The sequence below is a fragment of the Ceratotherium simum genome, chromosome 34 (assembly GCF_057802395.1).
Source record: "Ceratotherium simum simum isolate JZ-2026a chromosome 34, ASM5780239v1, whole genome shotgun sequence".
Classification (NCBI taxonomy): Eukaryota; Metazoa; Chordata; class Mammalia; order Perissodactyla; family Rhinocerotidae; genus Ceratotherium; species Ceratotherium simum.
This window is the reverse complement of record NC_141933.1, coordinates 5,843,420-5,859,661: the sequence shown is the minus strand read 5'-3', so window position 1 is coordinate 5,859,661 and position 16,242 is coordinate 5,843,420. Positions and strand designations below refer to the sequence as shown.

General features: G+C 47.3%; 1 protein-coding gene across 8 annotated transcripts in view; it reads right to left on the bottom strand.

Annotated features, from left to right (window-relative positions):
• CHKA (choline kinase alpha) overlaps positions 1-16,242 on the bottom strand; it is a 54,050-nt gene that overhangs the window by 1,952 nt on the left and 35,856 nt on the right. For 3 of the 8 annotated variants that reach the window (XM_087422535.1, XM_087422541.1, XM_087422536.1), the window contains 8 exons: positions 14,809-14,922; positions 11,966-12,099; positions 11,493-11,597; positions 9,945-10,003; positions 8,307-8,394; positions 7,667-7,775; positions 6,078-6,184; positions 4,563-4,644 (listed from right to left, as the gene is read on the bottom strand). In XM_087422535.1, the coding sequence (XP_087278661.1) occupies positions 4,563-4,644; positions 6,078-6,184; positions 7,667-7,775; positions 8,307-8,394; positions 9,945-10,003; positions 11,493-11,597; positions 11,966-12,099; positions 14,809-14,922 (798 nt within the window). Of the gene's footprint in view, positions 1-343; positions 3,918-4,562; positions 4,645-6,077; positions 6,185-7,666; positions 7,776-8,306; positions 8,395-9,944; positions 10,004-11,492; positions 11,598-11,965; positions 12,100-14,808; positions 14,923-16,242 lie in introns of all 8 variants that reach the window. The other 5 variants (XM_087422534.1, XM_087422540.1, XR_015549700.1 and 2 more) reach the window with 4 other exon arrangements.

Below are 16,242 nucleotides of genomic sequence, written 5' to 3'. Positions count from 1 at the left end.
GGAAGATTGGCCCTGGGCTACCATCTGTGCCCATCTTCCCCTACTTTGTATGTGGGACGCGTGCCACAGCATGGCTTGACAAGCGGTGCATATGTCCACACCTGGGATCCGAACCCAAGAACCCGGGCTGCCAAAGTGGAGCGTGCAAACTTAACCACTACGCCACCAGGCCAGCCCAAAAAATTACCTCATTTTAAACATACCATTCAATAGTTTTCGCAAATGCATACAGCCAGTTCACCACCAGCACCACAATCATGATAACATTTCCAGCACCCCCCAAGTTCCCTCGGGCCTCTCTGCAGTCACCCCACCCCTATTCCTGGCCATGGTGGACTCTGACCTGATTCCAGTCACTACGGATTGCGACAGAAGGCTCTGACACACGTGGAATCCTCCCTGAGGTGCCCTTCTTTCTCTGGCTTCTCGCACTCAGCAGTGCGTTTCTGGGATTGTCCCTGCTGTCGTCTCATCCAGTCTTCATTCCTGTTTTTTGCTGAGTGGTTTTCCATTATGTGGATCCAACACAGTGTACTTCTCCATTCATCTGCTGATTATCATGTAGATTGTTTGCAGTTTGGGGCTATTAAAAATAAAGCTGCTATGAGCATTTGAATACAAGTCTTGGTGTAGAACTATGTTCCCATTTCTCTGGGATCAAACACCAGAGAGGATTGCTGGGTTGTATGGTAAGTGTACGTTTAACTTGATAAGAGACTGTCAAACTGTTTTCCAGACTGCTCACACCCTCTGACGTTACCACCAGCGATGTACGCAAGTTCCAGTTGCTCCATATTCTTGCCAACACTTGGCACTGTTTTTTTATAGTTTTAGCCATCATCATGGGTGTGCATAGTATCTCATCAGGGTTTTAATTTGCATTTCTTGTATGACTAATTATATTAAGCACAGGAAAAGATGCTTGCTGGACATTTATCTTCCATGAAGTGTCCAAATCTTTTGTCCGTTTATAAAGTGGGTGTTTGGTTTCTTGCTGAGTTATGAGTTCTTTACATATTCTAAATACCAGTCCTTTGTCAGATATAAATTTGCAAGATTTTCTCCCAGTCTGTGGCTCGTCTCTTCATTTTCTTAATGGTGTCTTTCCAAGAGAAAGTTTTTAAGTCCAATTTATTGTATTTTTTTCTTTTATGGTCAGTGCTTTATGTAACCTGAGAAATCTCTGCCACAGTCACAAAGCTTTTCTCCTATGCTTTCTAGAAGCTTAATAGTTTTAGCTTTACATTTAGGTCTATTATCAGTTGCAAGTTAATTTTTGTGTATGGCATGAGATCAAGGCTCATTATTGTTTTTCCATATAGCTATTCAGTTATTCCCACATCATTTTTTGAAAATATAATCCTTTCCCTATATATATGTGAGTCTATTTCAAGGCACTCTATTTGAACGTGCCACTTGATTTATGTCTGTCTGTACATCAACACCACATTGTCTGGATTACTGAGCTTGGTAAGTCTTGAAATCAGGTAGCATAAGTCTTCCAGCTTTGTTCTAGTTATAGTGTTTTAGTTATTCCAGGTCCTTTGCATTTTCACATAAATTTTAGAATCAGCTTGTCAATTTCTACCAAAAATCCAGTGGGTATTTTCATTGGGATCGTGGAGACTCCATAGATCAGTTTGGGGAGAACAGACATCTTAATATTGAGTCTCCAAAATCCATAAATGTGGTATCTCTCTCCATTTATTTAGTTTCTCTTAGCAATGTTTTATAGTGTTCAATGTACGGATCATGCACATATTTTAAAAAATTTATCCCTAAGTATTTCGTGTTTTTAATGCCATTGTAAACACAATTTTCTTTCATTTGCAATTGTTTCTAGCATGCAGAAATGCAACTGGTTTCTGTATATTGTATCCTTGTATCCTGTGACCTTGATAAACTCACTCAGTAGTTTAAATAGCTTCTCTGTTGATTCTTTCATATTGTTTCATGTACATGATCAAGTCTTATGAAATAAAGGCAGTTTTTCTTCTTCCTTTCCAGTATCTTTGCATTTTCTTTCTTTTTCTTGCCTCACGCACTGGCCAGGCGCTCCAGCACCCTGTGGGAGAGCAGCAGGGACAGCAAACGTCCTCGCCGTGCTCTCTATGGGGCAGAGGCGGGCAGAACATTCAGTCTGTTACCAATAATTATGGCCTTAGCCGTAGGTTTTCCATACCTGCCCTTTCTCTGGTTGAGGAAGTTCCTTCTATTACGAGTTTGCTGAGATTTTCCACTTTGAGTGGATGTTGGATTATTGTCAAATGCTTTTCTTGCATCCACCGAGATGACTGTATGGGTTTTTCTCCTTTATTCTGTTAATATGGTGAATTACACTAATTGCTTTTTCAAATGTTAGATTAACCTTGCATTCCGGGATAGATGCCACTTGGTCATAAAATACTATCCTTTTATGTATGTTGGATTTAATTTTTGCCAATATTTTGATAATGATTTTTGTGTAATGTTCACGCAGGTCACTGAGGTGCGGTTTTCTTGAAACGTCTCTGTCTAGTTTTGATATCAGGCTAACTGCTGGCCTCGCCTCATCAAATGAGTGGGGACATGTTCCCTCCTCCTCTATTTTCTAAAAGTTTGTGTAGGACTGGTATTATTTATTCCTTAAATGTTTGATGATATCCACCAGGACCTACAGTTTACTCTATAGGAAGGTTTTTGATTATGAATTCAACCTATTTTATAAATATATGGCCATTTCTTGTGTCAGTTTTGGGAATTTCTATCTTGCAAGAAATTTGCACATTTCACGGAAGCTGTCAAATCTGCTAGCATCAAGTTGTTCCTTATATTCTCTTACCTTTTTGACATCTGTTGGATCTGTAGTGATGTCCTCTTTTTGTACCTGATATTGTACATGTTTGTCTTCTCTTTTTTCTTGCTCATATGGCCAGTTTATAAATTTCATTGATCTTTTCAAAGAACCAACGTTTTTGGTTTCATTGATTTTTCTCTATTTTTTGTCCATTTTCTACTTCAATGATTTCTGCTCTTACTTTTATTTTAGTTCTATTTACTTTGGGCTTAATTGGTTTTTCTTTTTCTAGCTTCTTAAGGTAGAAGGCTAGGTCATCAGTTTGAGAACTTTCTTCTTATCTAATATAAACATTTAAGCTACAAAGCCATAAGTTTCTAAGCACTGCTTTCAGCTACATCCCACAAATTCTGATACGTTGTGTTTTCATTATAAGTCACTTCCAAATACTTTCTAATTGTCCTTTTAATTTCTTCTTTGATCCAGGGTTTATTTAGAAATGTACTGTTTAATTTCCAAATAATTGAGAATTTCCTAGATATCTTTTTGTTGTTGTTGTTACTGATTTCCAATTAAATTCCACCGTGGTCAGAGAACACACTCTGTATTATCTCAATCCTTTTAAAGTTGAAGCCTGTTGTATAGCTCAGCGCATGGTCTATCTTGACAAATGTTCCCTATTCGTGGAAAAGGACGTGTCTTCTGCAGTTGTTGAGTATTCAGTAACGGTCCATCAGGTCAGGTCGGTTGAGTGTTGTTCAAACCTAGCATCCTTCCTGCTGTGGTGTTTACTGGTTCTGTCCATGACAGAGGGGATGGGGGGTGAAATCTACTTTGTGAATCTGCCTCTCTCTTCTTTCAGTTTTGTTATAGTTTTTGCATGATGTCTTTTAAAGCAAAACAGGGACACAGACACAGTATTCTTTTACGTCCTCTGGATGAACTGGCCCCTTTATTATTAGGAAATGCCTTCTTTATCTTTGGTAATGCTCCTTTTCTGAAGTCTACTTTGTCTTACAGTAGCACTTGACCATGACCCAAATCTGCTTTAAAAATCGAAATTTCCCCTTCTTCTTTTGCTTAATAGCATCTGTGCATTCCAAACCTTCTGCCTAGAAGCAGAAATCATCCTAATACGAGACTGAGGAGGACAAAATGAACTAGTCATTTCCCACCACCTGTCCGGAAGCAAGGTGCTCACTACAGACTCCTGTGCACCCTGCCCGGGGACACCCCAACACTCAGTATTAACTAAAGGTTCAAATAGTGTCTGTGTCAAGGACAGCGCTTAAGGTGAGAATAAAATGACATCCTGGCTTGGTACAAACTTGCCTGCAACCAAGAGGAGGTCTAATTCAACCAGCACCAGCTTCCACCTCTAAGCTGGGCACTGCAGGCCGGAGAATGGAATGGTAACAGATGAACACTTCAAGGCACGGGTAGGCACCCCCGCACTCCTTCACCCAGTGTCCCTTTGTCAGAAGGGACTGAGGTCAGGGGCTGGACCTCTAGGGTCAGGATTTCCACATCCCCCACCAGGACCACACGGCTCTTCTCCGAAGCAGGGAAGGCAGGGCCTGCTGGCCCTGGAGTGAGGGCAACCTCCAGAGGTAGACTCAGCCTCAGTGACAGTAGCTTCAATCACACAGTCTTTCTCCCTCAGCCCACTGTCCCGATGCCAGTGACCTCATTCAGGTACTTGGGGGGACCAGGTAACCCTCTGCATTCACATACACTGTAGCATTTTTTTCCTGGGAGTAGAAGAAAAAACCACCCCAAAACATACCATGTACCCAAATTCAATGGATGAAATCTTGGCCTGTACGATGGACCAAAGTCCCCACAAGAAATGGGACGCAAGGGCAAACCTGTAATTACAAAAGCAGGAAACGCACATGAGACGTGTGGTACCAGCCAGAGGACCAATGCAGTCACTTCCTGCTGGGTGACAGTTTAACTCGTCTGGACGCAAACTCTGTCTGCCTTGGCAGACTCAATGGGGGTATTTTCCACAGCGACTGAGAATAGCGGGAGCGCCATCGCTGTCCTCCCCCCACCTCTGGCCGGTGGCAGGTGTGAACACACCCAACTGCCTGTTTCTGGCACACATAACCACATTCACAGGACTCCCACGGAAGCCTTGGTGGACACGCTGGCAAAGCACAGGCTATACCGAGACACGCTCTCTGCCACGCGTGTGAGTGCAAAGCATCCGCAACCAACACGCACGTTAATCAGCACGAGGAGGACAACGGGCCTCCGAACACTTGGCTGCCTTTCCCAGGAGGCAGGATGACACTCTCACCCCACGCCCTCCTCTCACACGAAGGTGAAACAGAGGCCAGGAGAGTGGGAGCCGAGTCCCCGTCTCTAGGCTGTTCCACGCCCCTCTGTCACTGTGAATCCAAATTCTCCTCAAAATAACACGTTTGGGCTTCATTCAGAGGAAGGTAAAGCTGTGACCTAGGGATGAATGAACCCTCACCACACCCGCCTCTGTTCTGGCGGTCCCTGACCCACGAACCCCTGGCGCTGCCCTGTCTGTCCAGGCCTCCTCCACCTCCCTTTTCTACTTCCATCTGCTCGAGAACCAGAGGGAAAATGTACGCTGCAAGTGGAGCTGAGGGGCAGCTGGAGGGCCGTGTGCTCACTGAGGGGGTGCAGACACTTCTGAAGACCATGAAGAGGTGATCTGCGCTACATGAAGTAGACAGAACAAAGTGGACCAAAGTTACCTAAACAGTCGTTTTTACCAAATAATCTCACAGGAGACCCCAAAGACTAGGAATAACTCAGGCCTCTTGACTAAAGAGATGACTGAGTGTGAATAAACAGTGGTCTAGTACCCAGATTTGCAGAATTTGGAAATTTCCCAGCCCTGCTTTGAGAGCTGTTGAGAAAACAGTTAAAAGCAAGACTCAGAACCTATACACACGATTTTTAATTATTTTCCAGGAGAAACAGAGTATTAGGTGGCGCCCACCACCCCAGAGGCATCAGAGACAAGGGTGCGCAGGCCCTGGGGGCAGCAGCCTCGTATGGCTGAGTCTCATGCACGGATCAGAGTTCGGAACTCCATCCAAGCGTCCTGCCCTCCTGGTACACGACCCTGTTCTCCTTACCTTCTGTGAAACCTGCCACGCAGAGAAGTACCAAATGTTCTATTTGTGACAAAGTACAAGTCCTAGAGATGTACAGTTACAAAGAAGCTCCTAAAACACTCATAATTGCAAGCAGGCATCCTAAATACATTCTATAGAGAGGTAGCATTCTGTAGAAATCAACAAAGGAAAACAATTACCTATTGACTTCAACCAACATTTCTTCTTCTATAATGGACTTTTCCTCATTACTGAAGTTTTCAAATTCATTATGGAATGCAGCCAAGTAATTGGAAATAAAATGGAGCTTTAAAAAAAAGTAATTATGTTAGGATCAATGACAGTTAAAAATAGACGAGGTCAAGCTGTCATGAAGCGCACACATCCAGCGTGACTCCTCCAGATCACGGCAGAGAAGCCTGGCAGAGCCCACCCCACTGCTCTGCCCAGGGATGGGGAACTTGCAGCTCACCTTCCCTAGCAGTGATCAGCAGCTCACAGTCAGAGTGCTAATGGACCCAATGCTGTACTCTTGACAAGACAGGTACAGGAAACCAGCTACTATTTTTAGAGAAAGTAATTTGGGTAGAATCAGTTTTTCTAATTGAATCCACACTCAGGTTTTTCACTGTCTGATCGCACAGCAGGGTAAGCCTACATCAAACCTTTCCCCAGACTGGCCAGCATTCCCCATGGCACTGCCTCAGCCCACCAGGCACGAGGCTCTGGGCAACCTGATGCTCGTCAGCAGCTGCGGCCTCAGAGTGGGAGCTGGACCAGACAATGCAAAGGGGCCTTCCACTTCTAAGGTGCCAGTGCTATACACACTTATGCTCATAAATTGGCAGCAGCTAATTTTGGTTTAGAGGAGAGACAGTTGACCCAAGGTTCTAGCAGGTTCCACATTGAGGCTACATGTGAATCAGGATGTATGAGATCCCTTGTTCTTGACTATTTCGTACTATATAGAAGGTAAGCAGGACAGAGCAAGCCCCCGATTTTCTGTTGTACATAACACGGCTGTCAGTCAGTCTTCCCTATAAGGACTCGCTAATTAGTTACCCAGCTGCAATGCCAACACTGCTTCCTCCACCACCTCTCCCAGTATCACCTCTTCCCTCTTCCTTCTCTGAAATCAGCTTTCACGTGCTGCCCCACCTCCAGCACCAGGAAGCATCAGTCAAGTTTCAGCATTGTCCCAGGCACGGGGTCCCGGAAGGGGCCTCACATTCTGAAGTAAACTGGCACAGAACAGATGCCTGCTCACACCCGTTAATGTCTCTGGAACAGGCACTATTCTGAGCCCGTTTCTGCATGTTAACTTGCTCCCTCCTCATGACAATGAAAAATGTTTGCAGATGAGGAAACGGAAGCACAGAAACATCCAGTCAGTTACAGCCAGCAGCCGGGAGCTGGGGTTCACATCCAGGCAGATTAATTTTTAAAACCCCTGCTTGAACCACCACGCTGGCAGGTTAATTTCTGGGAGAGAGTAAACGCTCAAACTGGCAAATGAAGACAGAAACTTGAACTGATCCACAGCCTAATGAAACGGTGCTCTCCTCTCTGAATACAGGTATTTCTGATACAGAGATTTAAAACAGCTGGACTCAAGCGTCAAGTGTGTGTCTACATTTAACAGAAAAAACAACACAAAGCAAAAGCGTTTACCACCACTACACAATTTAAAAAGAGCATCTTTAAAAATGAAGACGTAATCAATTCTAACTGCATAAAATTGACTTATGTAATTTACCTATTAGCAGGTACATAAACATAAGTCTCTCACCTGTTGTTTCCTGGTGGGATACTTCAGGTTGTTTGCTCTGAAAAAAGGGTACTTTTCATAGCTATAATCGTACACCCATTCACAGAAATGATTCCCAATGTCAAACCCCCTGAAAAAGAGTTCAGAGCAGAGAATGAGGCAAACTGGCCCGCCACGAGGCTCCCTGTTTACAGAAGGAAAAAGGCCGAGTTGTGAGCATCCCTCCCGACAAGCTGGATTTCCTGAGACCCCAAGAGCACGACGCTTCAGTGTCCGGCACAGCCAGCTGTGCAGGGGATAGCCGACGGGGTGATCACCAGAATCACGGCCAACTGAGCTACAGAAGTGCCACCTGACCCACTACTGCAGAGTAACCGTCCAATCCTCCTCCTGCAATCAGTACTTTTATGAAAAGGAATCATCTCTGAGCCAAAGCAAATACCAAATTCTGGGTCTGATGACTCACATCACTGCTCCCCTCTAACACAGCGAGCTAAGGACAGGCTGTGCCATCTCATGTGGCCACCAGAGGCCATGGACAACAAGTGTTAGCTTCCAGCTGAAGACACGTCCAGTTTAGAATAGGATTGCTACCTATTTTGTCCTATAATTGTTTTATACATGTATCAAAATAATAAAATACTAAAATAAACACATTTACCTGTAATTATAACTGCTGTATTCAAAGTCGATGAGCATCAGTTTCTGTTTCTCAGAATTCTCTCTCCCTTCCAGCAGTAAGATATTACCTGCAAAGCGGTCTGAATGACATGACTTGTCCTCTGGGCACATTTTATCATCAAAGGCGCTGGTCCGTGCAAGGCAGAGCCAAGGGGTTCTGATCCTCTCAGGGAATCCTGAGCGACCACAGGCTGTCAGCCACAGGACGGAGCCCAGGAGCAGCACAGCCCCAAGAGGCCTGGCACCCAGCAGATGGGCTCCGGTGCACATCGGCACGAGAGCCCCTGTTCACAGCAGCCCAAGAGTGACACAGCCCTGGGCTCACTGGGGAGCAGAGCATGGGCTCTCCCTTGGTTTTCTGGAGCAGTGCGTCCCAACTTCTGACATGGGGGCACAAAGGAAAGTGCCTGCTTGGCACGCTGGAGCTCTGGCTGCCCCGACACCCCCGGCAGCCCTGAGGTGGGCTGGCTGTGGCCCACTGGCTGGGCACCTGTGTCCTGGTGTCCCCTCTGATGAGCTCCACGGACCACCCCTGGCCCCACGGCTTCGCCCTCCCCTGGTTTTCCTTGCAAGGAGGAGACCTCAGGCAGCATTCCTACAATCATATTTCCTTTAGGGCTGAATTCCAGGCCAGAAGTGGGTTGGCCACCACACTGGCTCTGCAGGCTTCCATTCCGAGACCCCCCGACTCTACACAACGCTCAGCATCTCAGTCACCGAGGGGCTGGCGGGCAGGCACCGGCGAGCCAGCCTCTGCCAGTGTTTTGGCCCCTTCCCCTCCCAGGGTTTTTGTAGGAGGCACAGTTGCCCAGCGTGTCAGCACACATCTCCCGTTCCAGCGGCCACTGAAAGGAGAACTGGAAGCAGATGGCCAAGGCAGCGGAACACAGGCAACGTACGACTCGGCCTCCTCTACCCTTCCCGGTGTCGGTCCTCACTGGCCGGCTGACCTCCCTCAGACCCGTTTGCTGATGTCTGCGCAGTTCACTGTCGCCCGCGGCTGACCTGTCTACACCCTGCCTGACTTGACCTGGCCAGCAACGATCAGCTCATTAGTAAAAGGTATTCTGGCTCAGACCAATGTCTTCTTGAGGGCTTGTCTTTGCCAGGGACTGCACGTGCGCCCATGCTGAGAGAGGGGGCGGCTTTGATGGCCGCACTGTGCTGCATGTTCGGAAGGCGAGGGCCCCGGGGCCGAGGGAGGAGGTCAGCCTGTTCTTTAACGCTGTCTCAGATTAACAAAGTCACACACGTTTACTGAAAAGAGTTAAACACTGAACAAATGTGTGACTTAGAAAGATAAGTCCTTTATCCCAGCTCCCAGTTTAGTGAACATGCTCAGATTTTTTTCCATAACTATATTTTTTACAGAAATGGCATGATACCCTACATGTCTTTCTAAAACTTGTTTTCTCTTAATATCTCCTGGAGATTTTTCTGCTGGTCTGTATAAAACTTGACCTCATTCTCTTTAACAGTTATACACATTACACTGTGCTGTAATGTAATGCACCTAATTCTCTCTGCGTGGACACCAGGACTTCTCATGCACACACGAGGCAGTCTTGCACGTACACACACAAACCCCATCTCTAGCACAACAAGTAGCGATTCTTACCTTCTTGACAGTCATTATGACAAAATACAACCGGAGATGGAGTGGATTCAAGCAATGACCTGGAAAAGGAAGGTTTTGTTATTACCTATCAAACTTTTTTTTTTAAAGATTTATTTATTTATTTTCCCCCCAAAGCCCCAGTAGATAGTTGTATGTCATAGCTGCACATCCTTCTAGTTGCTGTATGTGGGACGTGGCCTCAGCATGGCCGGAGAAGCGGCGCTTGGGTGCACGCCCGGGAGCCGAACCCGGGCCGCCAGCATTGGAGAGCGTGCACTTAACCGCTAAGCCACGGGGCCGGCCCCCTATCAAACTTTTAAGTTGGATGCAAACGGTTCGGCTTTCTCAGCATGCCCAGCACTGACTGGGTGCTCCAAATCAACACACAGCCTCCTTGTATTGTATAATTTTCACACAAATTCTGAAAACTCTGTCACAATGTGGTGACAGTTCTACGGCAGCTCAAACTGGAAATACACACGGGCCCCTGAGGACACGCGGCTCTTTCCTGCGGCCAAACCTTTGCATACGCTGTTCCTCTCCTGGACGACCCCTCCTCATGCAGCTGGTCTTGGCCTGCAGTCCCTCCTCAGAGAGCCCCTCCCTGACCACTGACCCAGAGCAGACCCTTCTATGCCGGTCTATTTTGGCCTCTGGTTCCCTTCACAGCACTTGTCACACCCTGACATTATTTCATCTGTTGACTTGTTTTCTGTCTCTCCTAATAAAACAGGAGCTCCTTGAAAAATGTCTTGGTCACCATTTCCTCAAAGCACCAATCACAACGCCCGGCAGAGGAGACACTCAAATATTTGAGTAATTAAAGGTGTAAATACTCACGCTCAGGGGATGTGCGCTAGTAGCCTGCCCCCCAACCCCCAAAGACACCATGGAAGCCTCTACTCAGAGACTGGTGTCAGGGTTCCTACCCCATTTCCCCCAGCACTTGGGCTGAACTGTTCCCCTCATCCGCTTACACTTCCCAGCCTGCCCCCATGGCTTTTGTTTTGGTTTCTGTTTTTGTTTCAGAAAAAACCTACTGCCCGAGTCACTGACCATTCCTCTGGAATTTTACTTCCTCGGGGACACCTTCAAGGATGACCAGAGAGGGGCCGGCCCCGTGACGTAGTGGTTAAGTGCACGCGTTCCGCTGCTGGCGGCCCGCGTTCCGATCCCCATCCCGGGTGCACACTGAGGCACCGCTTGTCAGGCCATGCTGTGGTGGCATCCCACATAAAGTGGAGGAAGACCAGCACGGATGTTAGCCCAGGGTCAGTCTTCCTCAGCAAAAAGAGGAGGATTGGCATTGCTGTTAGCTCAGGGCTGATCTTCCTCACACACACACACACACACACAAAAAGGATGACCAGAGAAGTGACAGCACTCACAAAATCCATCTTTTCACAGTTGGCCTGCAAAACCCAAGGAAAAGCCAGACCTACAGCAACGCTTAATGAATGTGCCTTAGCAATAGTTTTAGTGACCAAGAAGATTTAAATTTCTGGACAGATGTCCTCACTAAGTCAGGCAATGGAAGTGAAGACTCACCTCAGGTATTCCAGTTCCAAAGGCAGATTGTAACTGAGGAATTTGTGGAGCTGCTTAACTCTGGACTCCCCAGTTAATTTAATTCTCAGCACTTGGTTTAGGTACCTTGGAAAAAAGGAGGAACAAGGGATCATTGCCTAACTCATCGTGGTTTATTCTTGGGGTCCCAGTTAAAGGTAACCATGTGATACTTGTAGGGACCCCCAATCTCCACAGAGGGGGAGGGTGGGGCCTGGGGTTCAGTGCACTCTAGAAAGCGGATTTTCTGCCCATCCACCTGTTCAGTAGCATTTCTGCAAATAGTCTTCTTTCTTGGTTCAGGAATTGATTTTTACACGCAAGAAAGATTTATGCACGAGACAGACACCACCTGCACACCAGCCGAGCACCATGGCTGACAAGTGCTCCCTCCTGGCACCCCTGGGAGCCACCAGTGTAAGACGGAGTTAGAGCCAGGCCATCTGACCACTTACTTTTCCATTGTTCCAAAAAGCCATTTTGGTTCCTTATTGAATGGCATTTTCATACCATGAAACGTAGCCATTTTCTCAGCGATTTCTGCAGAAATATCCGGCAAACTTAATTCTTCAGTGTCTAATCGCCGGCTCTGGAACAAAAGAGAGTTAGAAAATGGCCTGTATCCGGGTGACCTCCAAGTGTGAGATCCCACCATCGCAGGAACCAGAAGCCAGCTCCTGTGGGGCATCCGAGTCTCACTCGGTGCACAAATTCCCTTAAGAACAGGCACTGTGCCCGCAGCCGGTGACCCAGCAACTGCTGTGGCGCTTCTCAGTCACGGCAGGCCACCTCCTAAGGTTGACTTTATTTTGAATCCTTTTAACTGTGAGAAAGTCTTCCTCATATACAACCATATAATCTATGATTTTGCCCTCTGTTCACTCTGACGAACACTAAAAGCACGGCCTCTTCTCCAGGCTAGAAACTCGAGGCCTGCAGCAGTTTCTCACGTGACCCAGCGTCCAGCTCCTTTGTCAGCTCAGACCTCCCACTCTGACACAGCGCAGGTGAGACGGGGTGTTCAGAGCAGGCCTGAATGAGAGTGGCGAATGAGCTCAGAGGGAGCCATCTCCCACTCATTCTGGAGGTGTCCCCAGCACCTAGCCTGGCACAGAGCAGGCTCTCAGAGGGCCAAGACGAACAGAGAAACAGGGGCGCCGAGCAGGGCTGACTCCAGCTTCCGCTACTGCAGGCTGAGGCCGTGCTCGTCAGGCTGTCCTTTCACAGCCACTCAGGGAGCTCACATCCCCTAAGACCTGTTCATCTCTTCCACATGAACTGCTCCCCTACAGAACCCAAAGAGATATTCCTCGGAAAGTCCAAAGCGGTACAGCACAGGGGTTAAGAGCGGGTGCCCCCGAGGTACAGAAACCCCAGGTCAAATTAACCAAATTAATTAACACTCATTTCAAAGCTACATGGCCAAGGGCACGTCCCTTATGCGTCTGTGCCCCGTTTTCTGGTCTCTGTATAATGGGAGCCACGACACTAAGCCCCTGGCAGGTCTGCCCTGAACTAGAGCTGACAACACAGGTGAGGGCTCTGAGCCAGAACCCGACCAGGTGGGTCTTGACAAACGGCCGGGACCAGTGAACAAAACTCAGAATAATGGGAATGTCTTGCAGAGAACAGAGCTGGGATCAGGGCACAGAGGTTGTGGGTCTGTGGAGTTGGTACTGTTCTAGTTCTGAAGTTCTATACTCTGTTGTATGTATCGTTTACTACGTAGTGAAGATTTGGTAAAAAATTCTCTTAAAATACTGGTTTGAACCATATGAAGCTGCCAATATTTAACTGTTTTTACCCACAGAAATGGCAATTTCATTTGGCTTAGCCATCTGTTATTTCCAGGTTTACTCTTGACCGCTGCATAGGGTGAGATGAATTCCATCCTGTAGCTGTCGTTCAGAGGGCACTTGGGGGTAGTGACCTAGGAATGGTAGACAGCCTCGTATTTCTCTTTCTCTGTTTCTCTGCTGGGAGAGGACCACGGAATCCTGAGATCTGTTCCTGTTGGAGCACATTAGCTTTACATTTTCCATGTAAATTTCTCACTCAATATTGTTTTTAAGATGCATCCATATTGCCACTTGTAACCTATGAAGTGTTTTATATTTGCAAAATTCCTTCAAATGCTTGACTATCTTGTTTGATTCTCATGCCAGACAGATATTACTGTCTTTAATGGGAAAATTATACATAAAAACACAGCCAGGTGCCAAGACGAACGCCAAGGAAGAGCCTAAAGGTAACTGGTACAGGGAGGGCAACATGCATTCGTTTCAACACACCCCCGGGATGGCAGCTGGCACATATGGTGCCATCGTGTACACCAGGAGACGGTACCCCTCCTGGGGAGACAGATCACAAGGCGGCTCCTGCCCTTGGGCTGTGGGGTTAGATAAGGGAACTCCATCCTCCAGCCCCCGGTCCTGGTGAGCAGAGCATCCTGCCAGCCAGGTGTCCTTGCGCTTGGTGCTGCCTGCACACACAGGTTGCCAAGACACCACACGAGACAGGGCATGAAAAGGCGGCCATTCCTGACTCTAGTCCTCAAGGAGCTCACACAGGTTAAGAGAGGGAACCCTTCACCACATCTGAGTGGGAACGCAGGCCTGCCATGCTCAGCCCAGAGCCGCCCCACACTCACCTAACGGGAGCTCCTGAGGCTGGAAGCCCTCTGCGGGCATGGGGTGTGGAGGGGCCGGGGCCAGCACACATAACCTACACAAGGCCCACTGGTCGATGTTACAGCAATACTAAAAATGCCTCAGGACAGCAAGAAAGGGAACACAGTCCTGACTCCTGGCAACAGGATGTGAGCATGGCCTTGAAACGTGAGAGGAAGCTGACGGGCATAGGGGGCAGGGGCCTCTAAGGTAAGGGGCACAAAGGGAGATAAGGCAAAGAAGAGCGGTGGCTCCCGCAGGACAAAGACCAGCGAGGCTTCGCGGTGTGGTGGGGGCCAAGGTGCTCCGCGGTGAGTTCTACGAAGAAGGCCCCGAAGTTGAGAGGAGCAAGGCGAAAGGGGCAAGCCTCAGGGCCAGCGGCTTTAGGGGACCAAGGATGCTAAGTTTCACATATATTTTTGATTTGGATATTATCTTTGCAGGAAAGACAGAGGTTCTGATGTAAATTCAATAAAAATTTAGTTTTTTAAATTTCTGAGAGAGTTTAATAATACACGTCACGTTTACTATTTCAGACCACAGCATCTCAGGCTCTCAAGGCGACGAGACAAAGAATTCATCTTCTAGCTGTGGCACGCGTCAGCCGACCGGCCCCGAACACATCTTACCGGGATGAACTGCTCCAGGCGGCCTTGGGGAAAGATCCCGTAGAGCTTCGGCCCGAGCGACCTCTCTGCGAGAATGGCGAACATGACGCTCTCCAGGACCATGGCCTCGGCCCCCTGAAACAGACAGCAACATGCCGGAGGGTTACTGAGGACGGACTGCATGCAGGGCTTCAGAGCGCTCTCACGAGAGCAGCTCATCTCAGCCCACAGCAGCTCTGCGACTGGGCGTTGGCATCATCATCGTCCCCATTTTAAATATGAAGAAACAGAGGTCAGCAGATCTTGTAATCTGCAGGATTCATGCTTATAAGCATCACACTGTATCAACGAGATGTAAAACTCAAATTTAATTTAGGTCACTGGCTCCAAAAATATAAGAATACCAGTATTTTATTGCTTGTATTTACTTTAAAACTTATACGAGGCTCACCCTTGGCATCTTATCAAAGGCCACAACAACCTGCCACTCTGGTGAAGGCTGATTTGCTTTCAGCTGAGTGCTGAGTGAGAGCGAGTGGGCCAAGGGCCTGTGCTACTAAATGGGTCAGCCGGTCTGATCGGTTTGAGAATTACTGATTTAGATCCGAGGTCTGTGTGTTTGGTCCAAGGAAGACCCTAGCATGGAGCTTTCAAGGTTTCTACTTTCTGCTCTTATCCCCAGTCTTCTCTGTCATTTAATGTTGGTCTTCTTGCCACAATCTCTGACACTCCTATGTTCTGTCTTGAGTCCCATAACCGTTTTGTCTTCAAAATCCATCTTTTGGTCTCAATTCAAATTCATTCCTTAGTCCTTTTCCCTTAACGGCAAACTATAGCTTAGCACTTTCCATCTGCTGGAGTGAGGGGCGGAATGGGGTGCCCCTGCATCTCTTAAAGAGCTTCTCAAATGGAGTGTCTAAGTTGGTGTGTCTGAGGAGGGGCCAGCAGGTGTGGTCTGAAAACGCCTTCAGGTGATTCTACCTCACCCCTTGTTAAGAAATGTGCTTAACAAGGGGAACACCATCCCAGAGAAACATCCTTCAAAATAAAACAGAGCTCTTTAAAACACACTCACGTTACAACACACGAACTGAGAGACTCAACAGGACAAACTCATCAGGCAAAGACATAACACTCAAGTTAGTGAGAAGAAAACAAAAAAGGGAAAAGCTACTTCCAGAGGATATGGGACTACATTAGAGTAAACAGTAATTCAGTCACTTTTCCATTTTGTGAGGGGAATGGATTTGTTGGTAAACCCCCACAATTATAGTCTAGCCGCCATCTTGTGTAATCCCCACAATTACGGTCTAACCATCACCTTATGAGGCCAAATCCTTATTCACTAATTTGCAGTTTTGTATATACGCCTGCTATGAACCAAAGTGTGTCCTCCCAAAACTCATCCATTGAAGCCCTAACCCCCAAAGCGATGGTATCTGAGGTGGGCCTTTG